This window comes from Carcharodon carcharias, chromosome 7 (genome assembly GCF_017639515.1).
Source record: "Carcharodon carcharias isolate sCarCar2 chromosome 7, sCarCar2.pri, whole genome shotgun sequence".
In the NCBI taxonomy this organism is placed as follows: Eukaryota; Metazoa; Chordata; class Chondrichthyes; order Lamniformes; family Lamnidae; genus Carcharodon; species Carcharodon carcharias.
Window position 1 is genome coordinate 74,386,845 of NC_054473.1, and position 16,877 is coordinate 74,403,721.

The 16,877-nt window shown below is 46.2% G+C and overlaps 1 protein-coding gene and 1 pseudogene across 1 annotated transcript in view; both read left to right on the top strand.

Annotated features, from left to right (window-relative positions):
* The window catches only part of oxtr (oxytocin receptor), a 54,191-nt gene extending 41,837 nt beyond the window's left edge, over positions 1-12,354 (top strand). Inside the window, exon 2 of the mRNA XM_041191632.1 lies at positions 11,931-12,354. Within this exon, the coding sequence (XP_041047566.1) occupies positions 11,931-12,190 (260 nt within the window). The 3' untranslated portion in view covers positions 12,191-12,354. The remainder of the gene's footprint in view (positions 1-11,930) is intronic.
* LOC121280002 lies at positions 12,299-14,915 on the top strand (annotated as a pseudogene).
* The last annotated feature ends 1,962 nt before the right edge of the window (positions 14,916-16,877 follow it).

The following is a 16,877-nucleotide window of genomic DNA, read 5'->3' on the forward strand; positions in this document are numbered from 1 at the left end:
TGAGGAATTGAAGGAAAAGGAGCGACAATGATATGAAATGAAAAATAACCCGAGGACACCGATTTAAGGTGATTGGCAAAAGAACCAGAGGTGACATGTGGAAGAACTTCTTTTACACAATAAGTGGTTAGGATAGGGAATGCACTGCCTCAGAGTATGGTGGAAGCAGATTCGCCCGTGGCTTTGAAAAGGGAATTAGCTAATAATCTGAAGAGAAAGATTTGCAGGGCTATAGGGAAAAGGCAGGGGACTGGGACTAGCTGAGTTGATCTCGCAAAGAGCTAGCATTGCCTTGATGGGCCAAATGACCTCCTTCCATGCAACAACCATTCCATGATTCTATGATATGGGACAGAGGATAATGAAACAAACACTGCCAACCAAAATAGGCAATAAAAATATTCGATGTGTTCAGCAAATCTTTCTACAATAAAAGGACCAAAAGGAAATAGGCTTAAAAACATATAAAAGAAAATGCCACAAAACAGTTAACACTTATAATACGTGTTTGAACACAATAATAGGCAAGTGCATTTGTATGTAAATATAAAAAAGTAGAAAATCTGAAATTAAAGTTGTATGTTTGTGGATAAAAATAAATTACAAAAAGAAAATTGTGTATCAAAATAATTGCTTATCTTCCAAAGATAAAGAAAATGAAGTCCCATTCATGTTTATGTGAAGCAGTAATTAATTCTGTGGTATGGTCTCCCTTCAGTAGAGTGTGTCTTCAGGGAAATGGTTTGCAAGAACAATTTCAGTAAAGCTGATGGGGAATATCTGGAATATCCAGAACATACAGCTTTCGAAAACCCTTCCAAACCAGTTTTGGTTACATCAGGATGGGGCTCAGGAGAGGCTTTCTCCACCGCAGGGTTGACTCCTGTGACACCAAGTCTCACAGCATCGGGCTCACCCTCAGCTTTATATCCAGGTTGATTCAATGGGTGGTGCAATGGCATCGTCACATCCGTCATACTGTAACATATTGCAACCGTGCGACCTTCTGTTTACTGTCCTGAAAAACTGCTTCAACATTCACCAGAAGCCATCGCCTGTCTAATTATTTGAGCTGCTTTATGATTTGTAGGAAATCAAATTTTAGGTACTAAATTCCATTTCTTTTAAATATTAATTTTCTCAATTTAGCCATTTGGTAGCTTTAAGATTTAAAACATGTAATAAGTATACATGGGGATACTGTACAATATTGGCCTAGTGCCCAGTGTGGGTGACAGAGATTTCCACAGGCTGCCAGCAGTTGGCTGCTCAGGGACTGACATCATTCCGCTGGGTAGATACATATGAATATAAAAATTAGGAGGAGGAATGTACCATTTGCCCCTTAAGTCTGCTTCGCCATTTGATAAGATCACGGCTGATCTGACTGTGGCCTCTACTTTCCTGTCTACCCCTATACCCTTTGATTCCCCTTTCAATCAAGAATCTATCTAACTCAGTCTTGAAAATAGTCAATGTCCCTGCCTCCACTGGGAAAGAAAATTAATTTATAATTTATTCTGTGTACTGTTCATATGGATAGGAACCTTTAATACATTGGTATCACCTTGAAATTCTACTGAGTTAATGACTGAGGGAATGCTGCACTGTCAGAGGTGCCATTTTTCCGAAGTAGACATTAAACCAAGACTCGGACTGAAATCTCAGGTGAATGTGAAAGATCCCATCCAGCTGTTTCAAAAAAAAAGCAGGGGACCTCTGCCTCATGTCCAATATTTATCTGACAACTAACCTTATTAAAGCTGATTATCTAGTCATTGCCCCTTTGTGGGAACTTGTGTGTAAATCGGCTGTTGTGTTTCCTACATTACAACTGTAGCAACACTTCAAAAGTATTTCATTGGCTGTAAGTAGCATCGGGACATCTTGAGGTCATAAAACGTGCTATTGAAATGCAGATGTTTATTCCCCTTGTAGAAATGCTTATATGCCCCTGACCTTGCAGCCACATTTTTAAACATTGCACCATGCCCTGCTGACGCACCCACTCATCCAACAGGAACAACCAGCAGTGAGCTGCTCTCCAATTCTCTGTGCAAATTGGAAGATGAGCAGAGTCCCATAATCCAAGCTCTGCTCTCCTGCTCCATGGCACCGACAAGCTGGAGATGCAGTGCCGACTACTAGCAAACCTATTCATATAAGATTGGGCGAGGTAATGGTAGTGCAGTGGTTGAGTTGCTGGGCTGATAATCCAGAGGGTATGAGTTCAATGCTCACTATGCCTGTATGTAATCTTGGTTTCAGTTTTTAAATAAAAAAGATGCTACCAGTACAAAAGTGACCACAAAACTGTTAAGATGGTCATAGAAACCCAACTGGTTCACAAATGCCCTTTAGGGAAGATTACAAGTCCATACAAACAGAGGTGACTCTTAAATAAAAGCAAAATACTGCGGATGCTGGAAATCTGAAACAAAAACAAAAATTGCTAGAAAAACTCAGCAGGTCTGACAGCATCTGTGGAAAGGAAAACAGAATTAACTGATCGAGTCCGCATAACTCTTCATCAGAACGGGTGACTCTTAACTGCCTTCTGAATTGACGTGACCAGGCCACTCAAACCAGCCTGCACCACCTACTCAGGGCTGAGCAATAAATGTTCACCTTACCAGTGAGGACCGCATCCCGAGAATGAACAATAAAAGGTAATGTGTTAGCGGCTTGCCTCACCCCCGTGTGGAAGGGGCTCATATTTTCTTTAAGACTCATATAGAATTAGAAATGTGAAAATAGTGCCTGTTCAATGTGCTTTTGCTTGAAAAAGTTTTGTGTGAGATTGGCAATGAATGAGTTAACACCTTCACGTGAAGCTCCTTGTCTGCTCTTTAAGGAAAGCATTCATACATTTCCAAAAAGAGGTGACGATGGGAATCCTTTTTGCTAGTACTGCGCAATATGTGATTTCAAGTATGATTTTAATTGTTAACACAAGTACACAATTAACAGCAGGACTTATGGACTAATTGCTGTTAACTTTACAAATTGTGAATTCAGTGCTAAAGAGTCAGTCTGGGTGTTACGATCAGGTGCCTGAGGTGAGGCTACAATCCATGACTTATCGAATCCAGCGCTTCTCACTAAGTCAAACTGGCACATTAAATCCCAGCAGCCGAGTGGCGTAGTGGTATTGTCACTGGTCTGGTAAGACCCTGTCCAGAGATCCAGGGTAATGCTCTGGGTGGAATTTGAATTCAATAAAAATCTGGAATTAAAAGTCTAATGATAGCCATAATTGTCATAAAAAAGAAACCCATCTGATTCACTAATGTCATTTAAGGAAGGAAATCTGCTGTCCTCACTTGGCCTACGTGTGACTCCTGACCCCACAGCCATGTGGTTGACTCTTAAAAATGCCCTCTGAACAAGGGCAATTAGAGATGGGCAATAAATGTTGGCTTAGCCAGTTATGCCCACATCCCACTAATGTATGTATAAAAAAAAATTCCTGATCAGAAGGACTTGCTCAATTTGAAGTAGCTGCCGGTTGAAGCTTTTATGGCTTTGCAGGTTCCCTGTGCTTTGCTGCCTTCTGCTGGCAGTCCGCCATGGCAACGATCAGCACAAACTCTGATTTGAATGGCCAGCTGAGATCCAACCTGTTACATACTAGGTTGCCAGTTCTATCCCAGCAATGTCAAACTTGCCAGCAAATTTCACCCTCTGCTGTGCTGTGAAGTTGGATTGTTAGTAGGGCCCACAAATCACTCTGGGCCATCATTCTAGAGCATGTGTCTGGCAGTATTTCCATGATGTAATTGCAAGGAAATCTACATTCCGTAAGCTCCTCTGACCCGTGCAGTTATAAATGGGTGACTGGCTTCTCAGCCAAACTCTCCTAGAGGTTCACTGATTTTATGCAAATTGCTTTCATGGTAAACTGGAAAGAGGTTAGAGCGTTACGTGTGAAAGTCACGAGTGTGAAAATCAGGTGATGATATACTTTGCCATCCTGTGTTGTTGCTCAATGTGCTCATTAATAGAAACAAAAATAGTGGCCCAGGGTCACGGGTTAGAGAGTGACCCAGGATCTGGGGATAGAGGGTGACCTAGGATCTGGGGCTAGAGAGTTACCCAGGGCCTGGGGTTAGAGAGTGACCCAGGGTCTGGGGTAGAGAGTGACTCAGGATCTGGGGTTAGAGAGTGACCCAGGATCTGGGGTTAGAGAGTGACCCAGGATCTGGGGTTAGAGAGTGACCCAGGATCTGGGGTTAGAGAGTGACCCAGGATTTGGGGTTAGAGAGTGAACCAGGATTAGGGGTTAGAGACTGACCCAGTGTCTGGGGTTAGAGAGTGACCCAGGATTTGAGGTTAGAGAGTGAACCAGGATTAGGGGTTAGAGAGTGACCCGGTGTCTGGGGTTAGAGAGTGACCCGGTGTCTGGGGTTAGAGAGTGACCCAGGGTCTGGGGTTAGAGAGTGGCCCAGGATCTGGGGTTAGAGAGTGACCCAGGATCAGGGGTTAGACAGTGACCCAGGGTCTGGGGATAGAGAGTGACCCAGGGTTTAGAGTTAGCGAATGACCCAGGATCCGGGGATTGAGAGTAAAACAGGAAGTGGGGTTGGAGAATAAGAAAGGACCCAAAAATTCATCCTCTAGTGTACAGATGTCCTGATAATGTAACTCTTTTAGACCTGCTATCATTCTGGCGAACCTGCACTCCCTCCAAGACAATATATCCTCAAAACTGGACACAGAATTCCTGGTATGGTCTGGTCAAGATGGACAGGAGAATGTGAATGAAGTAATTGAGGAAGTTTCAGAACCATTATCAGATAGCTTTCCCTTCCCTTACTTGGCCAGACTGACACTAGGGTTAATGTAGATCTGAAAATCATATGACATGACGTAAATAGCAAAAAGATCTTTAAATTCAACCATTTAGTCACAGTCTCGACATCACGTGGCCACCAGAGGGCATCTGATGGCTTCTTTGGAGGCAGAATGGTTTTGCACACGAGTATAAGCTGTGTAGTATCATAGAGTCATACAGCACAGAATATAGGAGAAAATGTAGGCCATTCAGCCCCTCGAACATATTCTGCCATTCAGTTAGATCACGGCTGATCTTACCTCCCATCTTAACTCCAACATTTCTTGGTTCCAAAGATCCTTATATCAGGGCTGGTGCAAAAGTATGAGGCACTGTAAGTGAACCATCAGCCTTGCGCCCCACACCCCCAACAATTAACTTATGAAAATGAATATTGTGCATTAGTATGAATAAAAATTCTGCATTTATAACTACAGATTTATTTTACAAAGAAGAGAATATTATGCTACCGAGGTACATTCACAGGATATGTGCTAGAAGAAATGTACATTTTAATGTGTAATATGGCTCACATGATGTAATACTATGTGTCCTGCAATAGTAACTAGATCACATTATATGCAATTTACATGATCAATAGTCATTATGATTGAGTGGGCTGGATTAAATTATGTTCTTTGATATTATTTGCTTGTTCACAGTTTTGGAATAGTCACATAGACGTACAAATTGGAAAAACGGTTACATAAAAACAGAATGAGGAATATAATATGAAATTTTGTGAAGGACCTTGTAAATGCATGGAAGCCCATATGTATGTCACTATATGTGGATGTGTATCAGTGGATCTCGACCTTTCATTCTCACTCCTGAAGCCTGTCCATTTATTTATGTAGTTTCCTCAATAGTCCATTCTGTTTTTGCATCCTTCCCCAACCTCCAAATTTTGCCACTCTAGGTGACCATCTAGTTTGCCTAGTGGTTGCACTGGCCTTTGTTCTTGTCCTAACAAAAATCTACTGAGATTTTCAACAGATCCCCAGCCTCGGCAGCTTTTTGGAAGAGAGAGTACCAGATCTCCACCATCCTTTGTGTGAAGAAGTGCTTCCTGACATCACCCCTGAACAGCCTAACTCTGAGCGGGCAGATAGGACCTCAGTTTAACACCTCATCGAAAGACAGCATCTCTGATAGTGCAGCACTCCCTCAGTACTGCACTGGAGTGCTAGCCTTGATTTTGTGTACTCAAGCCCTGGGGCAGAATTTTTCAGTTGGCATGTGGGGGCGGGCCCGACACGTTGACGTGTAAAATGACACACAATGACGTCGCCATTGAGATATTTTGGAAGGCGGGTGCGCTATGAGTTCGGATGTGCACCCGCCTTTAATTAATGGGGTAGTTAAGGCCCTAGAGGCAGTAATTGAAGATGTTTTTTTGCAGCCCGTGCGATTTTCAGGATGTCACATGGGCGCAACGGGCAGGCAGGTAGGAAACATTTTCAAAAACCCCATCCACTGGCGGATGAGTGGGCTCACTAATGTGACTTGTTAGTTCTTTAGATTATAACTTACTGCTGCTTGCTTGTGTGAACAGGACAACTTCATTTCGCTTCAGAGCTGCTTTGGCAGAAATAACAGGCTTCAGTTCAGGACTCCGGAGGACTCATACCACTTGGGTCCTTCCTGGTGTCAGACAGCCTTCCCTTACCCTGGAAATGGGGATTGTGGTCTCTGCTGGAGGCACCTCCTCTGAGGAGGAAGAGAGGGCCAGAAGGTGGGGGAGGCCAGGTGTCCTTATTCAGCCTCCAGGGGAGCCACCTGTGGGAGGACAGGCACAAGGGGTGCAGGGCCAACAGGAAGTCCAAGGTGGAAGGAGCCGCAGAAGACACCACTATCCTGCTGCCAAGATTTACAGGCAGCAAGGCAGCTACATCAATATGTCGGTGCCGAAGGAGACTACACCTCTCAAGGGAGACAGTGACCTCCGTTTGTCAAAATGTCGGCCCTGAGATCAGCTCGGACTGTGTGGGTGGACACCCCATGCCAGTGGCTCTGAAGGTCACAGTGGTCCTCAACCTCTATGCCTCCGGCTCTTCCCAGGGGCCGGTAGTGATCTGTGTGGAGTCTCTCAATCAGCTGTCCACAGTTGTGTCAAGCTGGTGACAGAAGCTCTGTTCAGGCGGTTATTGACTTTCATTCACTACCACACGGACGAGGCCAGCCAGACACAGCGAGCCAGAGGCTTCGCAGCCATTGCTGGCTTCCCCCGTGTCCAGGGTGCTATAGACTGTACACATGTGGCCATCAAGGCGCCAGCAGGTGAGTCCGGTGCCTTCGTCAACAGGAGGGGATTCCACTCCATAAACGTGCAGATAGTGTGTGATCACAGGATACAGATTCTGCAAGTCTGTGCAAGGTACCCAGGCAGCTCCCACGGCGCCTACATCCCAGGTGCCAGGGCTCTTCAGTGCTCCAGCCCGGCTGGATAGATGGCTGTTGGTCAACAAGGGCTATCCCCTTAAAAGGTGCCTCATGACATCTCTCCACCATCCAAGAGCAGAGGCTGAGCAGGAGTACAATAGGAGCTGCGCCTCCAGAAGCGGCCGAGGTAGAGAGAGTGATAGGTCTTCTCAAGATGTGCTTCCAATGCCTGGACCATTCAGGGGACAGACTGCAATGCCCCCCAGATCGTGTGTCGCTGATAGTGGTTGCATGCTGCGCTCTCCACAATCTGGCGCTGGAAAGGGGGGACGCAGTGGAGGAAGAAGATATTGACACAGCTGCTCTGGCAGCAGACGATGAGTTCAGTAGTGAGTCTGAGGACAAGCACGGTCAGGAGAACACTGAAGGGATAGACGCTGACCCGGGCAACCTCCAGGGAGGCAGGGACATCTGGGAGGCTTTGATCCAAAGCTCCTTCAGCTAGCCCACCAAAGATGAACCACCACATGCCAGGGCTGCAGGCTCCATACTCGATACCTGACAGGAACATTTGCCTGGTGAACAACATGCGCTATGTGCCATTTCAATAAAGCTCAATGAAAATCGAGTCACTCATAACATCATGGGTTACCCTGCACCTGCAGAACTAATGAATCACCCAGAGGCTTGTTGAACACAAACACATTTAATGATTTGCAGCTTGGCATACAGAAATCAAAGTACATTAAAAGTGGTTGAACATCACACCAACTTAATAACTTAAAAGTGGAGCAAAGGAAAACCACTAGTGATAAGCCCATGTTTTGCCTAAGATGCTTTAAGTTTTTGTTTGTGGGTGCTATGTCTAGATGCTCCCCCCTCGCTGGCAGCAACATTGGAGACAGGCTGCTTACTCTGCTGTCTTACTGGCCTTGATGACCTTGGTGGGTGTCCTCTGGTCTGTAGAGCCTGTGCTGGCCCCATCTGGGAGGGAGCGGCCAGTGGCACTGCTGGCATCTCCCCAGTCGCTACAGCCTCATCGGATGCCATGGTCACTGAAGAGGAGTGGAGGGGCTGCTGCCTCACCCGGACGCCCTCTGAGAGGAGCCCACAGAGGTGACAAACAGCTCATGCACCAACGTCAGGTTACTTCGGACCATCCTGCTCATCATTGATGGACGGGCACTGAGCTGGAAAACTGGGTGCCCAATTCATCACCCACACTGACAGTGACCACCTGAGGGCATTGCCGGTGCGAGGGCTTGCAGGTCCAAGCACATCCCCAGGAATCCCTGATTGTTCTCCTGGAGGAGCCTCTCCTTGAGACTCACCACTATCTCCATGGAGGAGGCAGTGCGCTCGGCCATGAGAGTCATTGCACTCCTCATGTTCCACATGGACTCTTCCACATTGGAAACCATGGCACACATTCCCTCATGTATCTCTGCCAGACCCTCCCGCACACCCTGCTGGACTTCCAGCATCTGCTGCCTCAGAGACAACTCCACAGGCACATTATCAGCCATCAACTGAGCATGTTCCTGGTCCCCAGCAGTCCTCCAACAGCTGGCACCCTGGGCACTCTCTGTCTCCACCTGCACCTCAAGCAAGTGTGAAGCACCCTCACCGCTGTGCACTGAGATACTAGTCGATGATCATATCCCCACCGAGGTGCTGCTATCTGCACTGGTGCCTGCCTGGCAGAGGAGGTGTGACACTGGTGTATGTATATCTCCTGGGCCCTCAGGGGTCAGTGGCAGTCCCTCTGCCTCCTGAGTGTGGGCGTTGTCCAGAGAGGCTGAAAGGAAGAACAAGGGTATGTGATTAGTTGAAGTATTACACTGCTAATGTGCATTCCTGGCACCCGGATCAGAATGTGCTCCTCCTTCCATTATCAATGGGCAACCCATGTTGGAGGCTGAAATCAATATACAGTCAACAGTGGGACTGACAGACGTTGTGACCTCAGTGCACGGCACTCTTACCTCCTACTGGCACCCCAACCTCACCGCAGCTAGTTGACCTGGGTGCATGGCGCCTCTCCAGCTTGAGAGCCTCCTGCTCATATCTGGTGATGATGAGAAGGTGGGGTGATCCTCCGCCAGTCTGCAGCCACTCGGCATTGTTATGGGATAGAGGGGCATTGATTAGTCCACCCTGTACCTGCATTGTCATTGCAGCCTGGCCAACCCCACCTGAGGAACACCTCGCAGGGCTCAGCCGATTCGTGACTCTGGATCCGCACGACACTCATTCCAAGCAGCCAGGGCTCACCTACTTGCCCAGATGCTGCCTCATTGACATTTGTCACTTACACTCCAAGAACTTCCAAACCCACGACCATACCACCGAGAAGGACTAGGACAGCAGAGAGATGGGAACACCACCACCTGGAAGTTCCCCTCCAAGTCACTCACCAACCTGACTTGGAAATATATCACCTTTCCTTCACTGTCGCCGGGTCAAAATCCTGGAGCTCACCCCCTAACAGCATAGTGGGTGTACCTACACCACATACAGCGGATCCAGAAGGCAGCTCAGCACCACCCTCTCATGGGCAACTAAGTATGGGCAATAAATGGTGGCCCACCCAGCAAAGCCCACATCCCGGGTTTGAATGAATAAAAAAACAAAATTCTGATGTGGTGGTGGGGGTTTGGGGGGCGGGTGGGGGGTGAGGGGCCACACTAGCTGCTGTGCTAAGTGACCCATGTCAACACGTTGCTCACCCTTCCCGATCACAGGAGATCATTAAACCACTGGCGGCACTGCACCCAGGTGCATCTCACCACATGGTGCGAGCTGACCAGTGATGCCATCTCCTCCCAGGCACGTTTTGTTAGGTGGGGGGGCCTCCTCCTCCTCCCATCCCTTAGGACCAGGATCTCACGGTGTGCTACCACCTCCTCGAGGAGGGCCGCGAGTCACTCATCGGAGAACCTTGGGGCTGGCTGCCCCGCTGACCTGCCCTCCTGCCTGGCCTCCTCTCCGAAGGCGTTCTCTACCATGTAGCTCTTGACCAAAATCAGTGGCAGCCTTTGCACGGCTGCCTGTGCCGTTTTTGAATCGGCCGCCGGGTCACTATTGGACCCGGTGGAGATTGCCCTCCTGCCACCGCCCACCCTTTCCGCTGAACTCAGGAGCCACCATTCATGCTGGGTGGCCTTAACTGGCCCGCCCACATAAAATGACGGCGCGGAGCTGATCAGCTCCATGTCTGCCCCCGCCCACTCCCGCTGAGCCCACCTGCCATATGGAAAATTCTGCCCTTGGAATCGGAGTGGAACCTTGTGATTCAGAGGCGTGGGTGCTACCAACTGAGCCACAGCTGACACTTCACACTAGAGGAGGGACCTCTCACAATGTATTGCTTTATACATAATATGAAGGTTCTTGATTTAATTTATTTTGAAATTTTGGTCATGCATATTAACTTCAATTTTTACTTAAAGAAGGAGAAGGGAATCTGTAAATTGTGTTTAATTGTATGCAAGTGGTAGGCATTAACTAGGGATTCACTGGGCCCTCACTCTCTCTCTTTAAATGAGAGTTAATATATCAGCCAGAATTTCAAAACAAATTAAATGAAAAATTTCCATACTGGGAGGTAGTAGCATAGTGGTATTGTCACTGGACTGGTAATCTAGAGACCCAGGGTAAAGATCTGGGGACCTGGGTCCAAATCCCACCACAGTAGATTTTCAAAAAACCCATCTGTTTCATTAATGCTGACCTTACCTGGTCTGGCCTACAATGTGGTTGTGGTTGACTCTTAAATGGATTAGCCAGTGACACCCAGATCCCACAATGTTTCCATTTATTTTACACTACATAGCGAGGCACTCCTCCTCTAAACAGACAGAGACAAAAATGGTGATTGTTAGATTTAGAGGCGTATGCTTATAATGTTACTCCGTTAATAAATACAGAGGTTCGTGAAGATTAGCTCCAGTTCACCAACTGGCTTCGTGGAGTAAAAGATAGGGCAAAATTTTATGACAGTGGGATTTTATGTTCCCGTTGAAGTCATTGAGGTTTAGAATGTCTCGCTGCAGTTTATGGCCCCGTCCCCGCCGAAACGGGGCTGTAAAATTCTGCCCATTTAACAGTGATGTATATCCCTAAGGGACATACTTGTATTGGAGGCAGTTTAGAGAAGGTTCACTAGGTTGATTGTTGGGACGAAGGGGTTGCCCTATGAGGAAAAGTTGAGCAGGTTGGGCTCCTACTCATTGTAGATTAGAAGAATGAGAGGTGACCTTATTGAAACATATAAGGTTCCAAGCGGCTCAAAAGTGTTGCTGCTGAGAGGATGTTTCACCACCTGGGGGAATCCAGAACTAGGGGGACACAGTTTCAAAATAAGAGGTCTCCCATTTACGATGGCAACGGGGAGGAATTTCTTCTCTCAGAGGATTGTTAATCTTTGGAATTCTCTACCCCAGGGAGTAGTGGAGACTAGGTCATTGAATATATTCAAGGCTGAGATAGATAGATTTTTGATCTACAAGTGAGTCAAGGGCTACGGGAAAAAGGAAAGTGGAGTTAAGGCCACAATCAGATCAGCAGCGATCTTATTGAATGGTGAAGCAAGCGTGAGGGGCCGAATAGTCAACTCCTGCTCCTATTTCTTATGTTCTTATAAGTCTGTACACAAAGGTTTACGGTCATTATTAAAGGAATCAACAGAACTTTTCTTTTAACTTTCCCACAGATTGGCCTTTTGTCATCGCCATGCTGCTGGCGAGCCTCAACAGCTGCTGCAACCCATGGATCTACATGTTCTTTACTGGCCGGCTGTTCCACGACCTGGTGCAGCGTTTCCTCTGCTGCTCCCCAAGGCGTGCCAAAACCGAGCAGCCCATCAGCGAGCTGACCTGCAGCAGGAAGAGCAACTCCTCCACCCTCGCCATCAGCCTCAAGAGCTTGGGCAGTCAGAAGAGCCTTTCGCTTCATCAGCAGCAAGAGGAATAAAGCAAGCCACAGCCGACTCCGTGTTGTGAGGACCATTCAGCTGAGATCCTTCCGCATGTTTCTTTTTGCCCTTATCCATTATGTAAAATGCTGTGCCGATTGTAAGTGATGAATTATTATTCCTCTCAAGTGACCTTCAGTGCACTGATGAAGCTTGACCTTATCCTAGCTGGATCCTGTTGTACGATACCACTAGCAATAGACAGCTAACAATGGAGATTAAATAAAGAGGGAATACGATGAGGACATGGTTCCTGTTCCTAACTGGTATCCACTGACCCCTAGTGACTATGGGGTGTGACTAGAATAAGTTTGCAAAGTTAGCCGGTTGACAGACCATGTTTGATTTTACTAGGCCCAGCTCGGGACAGTGGATGCTCAGGCTATCAGGGGCAGGTGGGTGGGCGGTGCTGGGAGCTGTATATTGCGACCAGGAAAAATACCAGCATTTTTTTGAGATCCTGCTGATCGCCAACATTGACCTGACTAAGGCTCGAAATATTATTTAAGCCAGTCCCTCTCTCTGCATCTTTGTGCCTTCTCACCAGCAGTTTGAGACAAGCATTGGCCTGTAAGAGTAGGCTTTTTCAAGGTCACTTTAACAACAACTATAAAACAACAATTATAGACAGTTTGTTTTTGTGCTGTTTATTGTGTTGCTTATTCTATATTTATTTTAATGCATTCACTGTTTTATTGTCATTGAGGCCTGATTTTTGTGTGTGTGTGCGTGCGTGTGTTATGAGATGTTCTGCAAGCACCTTGCTTCTGTATGCTTGTGTGCGTGGGAATTCCTCATGGATTTCAATAGCACTGCTAGATTTAGGGTGGGAAGAACACTTCTTGAGGGACAGAATTTTCCCCACTTTGGGGAGAAAGTTCAGAAATGGGCGTGTGGAGGCGCACCTCCGATCAGCGCCAGCAATTGGGGGCCACGCCGCCATTTTACGTGGGCGGGCCAATTAAGGCCTGCCCAGCATGACTTCCACACGGAAGCGCTATGTGCTCCCTGTGTAGGCTGGGGGGGCGGAGATTCCCTAAGCTGAGAGTGCGCTCTTTCGTGCGCACTCATCTCCCTAAGGCTGCCTCAGGGAAATCGGCTCCACAATAAAAAATGTTAAAAACAGAAAAAAAAAAATTCCCTGACATGTCCCTTCATGTGACACCGTCACATGAGTTGGGACATGTCCATCACTTTTAGTTACACTTTTATTAAATTTTAAAAACCTACATGAAACCTCGTCCCGTCCATGGATGAGGATTCATGCTTTTTTCAATGCCCGCCAGGGCACCCGGCCTGCTCGCCAACCTTAAGGTTGGATGTGAGGTCCACTAATTACATTAATTACTTTGTCAATGGCCTCATTTTACATGTCGGCAAGCAGGCCCCGCCACCCGCTTGCTGACCGGGAAATCCTGGTCAAGGTGATCTTGATGGAACTCCATTTCAGGGTGTTACAGATCTCAGTGCCTCGGGTTAAACTTCCCACAGCCAGTTGGTGAAGGCGGAGACCAGAAGTCAATATTTACACAGTATAGCTCCCAACTCCACCATCCACACACCATCCTGGAAATATATCGCCATTCCTTCACTGTCACTGGGTCAAAATCCTGGAACTCCCTCCCTAACAGCACAGTGGATGTACCCACACCACATGGAATGCAACGGTTCAAGAAGGCAGCTCACCACCAAGGGCAAATAGGGATGGGCAATAAAAGCTGGCCCAGCCAGCGAAGCCCACGTCCTGTGAATGAATAAAAAAAACTCTACAACCCCCTACCAGTGTCAACAATTGTCTCTTTATACTCTTTTGAGTACACCAATAAATAAGCCAATTAACAAATAAACTAAGTCTAGCCGCCACAGGTCATCAGCAGCTTTACTGGTCCCACCCCAGGAAATTTGGTCAGGGCTCCTGCTCATGCCGGGTCTGTGCAGACTGACATGGTCTGATCCGGAAATATGGCCTCAGCATGTGCCGCCAGTGCTTCAGACAATACGCTAAAGATGTCAGCTTCTTCAAGCTGGATTAAGTTACAACAGGAGCAAGGATGCGTTTCAATGCTGTTTGAAATGGAAATGCAGCATGTGTTGAACAACTCTCTATTATCTTCACCTGGAAGAAGCAAACCTGTGATACTCCATTTTTGTAAATAAAATTAAATTGTCCTTTGTGAAAAAAGAACAAGTTAACAGCTCTTTAAAGGGGCACTACAACAATAAGACAAAACTTTAAAGGAAACTTAGCAAATTAAATTTAACAGTGTTTCCAGGGCTGATGATGTACACTCCAGCCCCTGTAGTGCCCACCAGTCACGGAAGGCTAATTGTGTCTTTTTATGTGAACATGCAATTATCCAATGAATGCACCTCTCACCACCCCGTCCCACCACCTGTAGACACTTAAACTTAACTTATACAGTTAATGCTTTGTATGGTTTCTTGCTCAGTTGATCCATCTAGCCACCTGGGGTGATGGGTAAAGAGTGCTTAACCATCAGAATAAGCCATTTGAAACTGAAGGCAGCCTTTAAACTAGACTTGCCAGGAAATTTACATGCCACTAATCAGAGCAAATACCTGGTCCGTCCCAAGGGTGGGCACCTGGGTATCGTGAAGAATATGTAATAGATTTACCCATAAGGTTGAGCAATGTATTGGTTATCAGTGTCGTGAGGTACATGTCAGGTTTCACAATGAGCTCCAACAGAAACAATGTTTGCTCTAAAGCCGACAGATCCAATGGAGCACATGGGGGGAAGTGGGCTGAACTTTACTGGACATCTTCCCTGATTCTTGAGCAGTAACTATGGTTCAGTGATATTTGTTGAATTCTTTCCCAAAAAGATGAAGATATTCTGACTTAGTTGTGCGATAGTGATAAGAAAGTCTTTTTTCTGTGCTGCCTGATTGGGGTGCACTGTTTACAAATGCAGGCCCTGAAGAAAGAATAGGGAAATTGAACCAAACTGAGATAGTGAACCAAACATTTCAGAGTACAATATGGGCCTGTGGTGGCTAGAAGCATACTGAAAAACTCAAGCATGTGCCCATTTTCGGAGCTGCACCTCATATCAGTGTAGCTCATGCACCAGCATTTATCCTCATTGGAAGGAATTTGGTTACCTCGTTTGACCTGAAGGACTGTTGGCTCCTGCATTGCAAGTCTTAAAATGTTTTTGGAAGATACACATCATCTAGTAAAGGACTGCTTAGCCGTAGTACATGCCACCAAAAAGAAATATGACAAAAATATTTGGTGACTTAATGAAACTAAGAAGCCATCCTAGGTAGCTGGAGAGAAAGGCACTGTGGTCAAACTAGCTCCTAGCCACAAAGACCAATATAGGGAAATCATTAGACCTTTATTATAGACTCCCAAGGGACCAGAAGACACGGTGTTTGGTGCCTCCATGATGTTTCCACATTGGATATAGGCAAGATTTCATGAAGGAGCAGTCAAAGAAACATCAGCAAAACACTTATTGTTTGTCCTCATCAAAATAGTTATCATGGTCTTGTTTGCTGCTTTGTGATAGTGGGTTAACAGAGGTAATGCCATTGGATGTGGACAAGATGGAATCTTGAATAGATGAATGTGGAGCAGCACATTGGGGTATAATATCTACATTGAGCCCATAGTGTGACTTACTTGCAGTCAAGTTTCTCCAAATGTTTGTTTACTTTGGATCAGAGGTTATTGATAAGGCAATGCAGTGTGAGCGGAACATGAGTGATTGGGATACTTTGTCCTCAAATACCACTCTCCCCGAAAAATAGAAGATTGTACCTTTTATCTCTATAGCTTGATTAACAATTGTGACCTCAAGTGACATCAATGCTTGTTCAAAGGAAGAGAACTTTGTAGGTGAGAGATACATTCCACTCAAAAAGGTTGACGATCCCAGGGCACCTCATGCAATTGCCAAAACATTTGTCCGAATTGTCACTCTCTATGTATATTTTGGTATATGCTTTGTCAATATTCAACTTTGAGGTATCATATATGCTGTTAGAGACTATTGCCAGGAACTTCCTCAAGCCTTCTCCCACAATCAATTTTGGGAGAAACATCAGACAAACATGTAAAGGAGGTTTCTGGGGATCTTCTGCCAAAATGAGGGTGATCAATTTGGAGAACCCAGGGAGCAAATTCTTGGTGTGGGGTGGGGAGTGGGGTGGGCTGCAACAATCATGAGAGTCTGGGTGGTGGAGTTGTGGCTCTTCCCTTCTTGGATAGGGGAATTTGGGTGTATAAGGTTTGACCCAAAAGTGGATAGAAGGAGAAGTGAGTGAGATGATGAAATGCCATTGTGTTCTGATTTGTACCACCAATCCTATTTATTATTAAACACACCCTGTTACACATAATTGTGTTTGGAGGATTTTTTTTCGAAGATTTGAAGAGCCTCTTATCCAAAACTATATTTGGGGTCTCACAGCATGTATCATTTTATTTGTTTTATTACAAATATTGGCGCCATTTCTCCATGACCCTTTCAGCGTGTTCACATTGTAACTCTGGGGGGATTACACCAGAAGTGCCACAGGGACATGGTTGTGCTGATACTCATCCTTACAACAGGGCTGTCTGAATGGCCTGCCAAAGGCGAAATCTCTGTCTGCATGGGGCAAAGACTCCCAATGACTAGAGTTTCTAAATTCTCGGTCCTCCAAGGGTCTCGG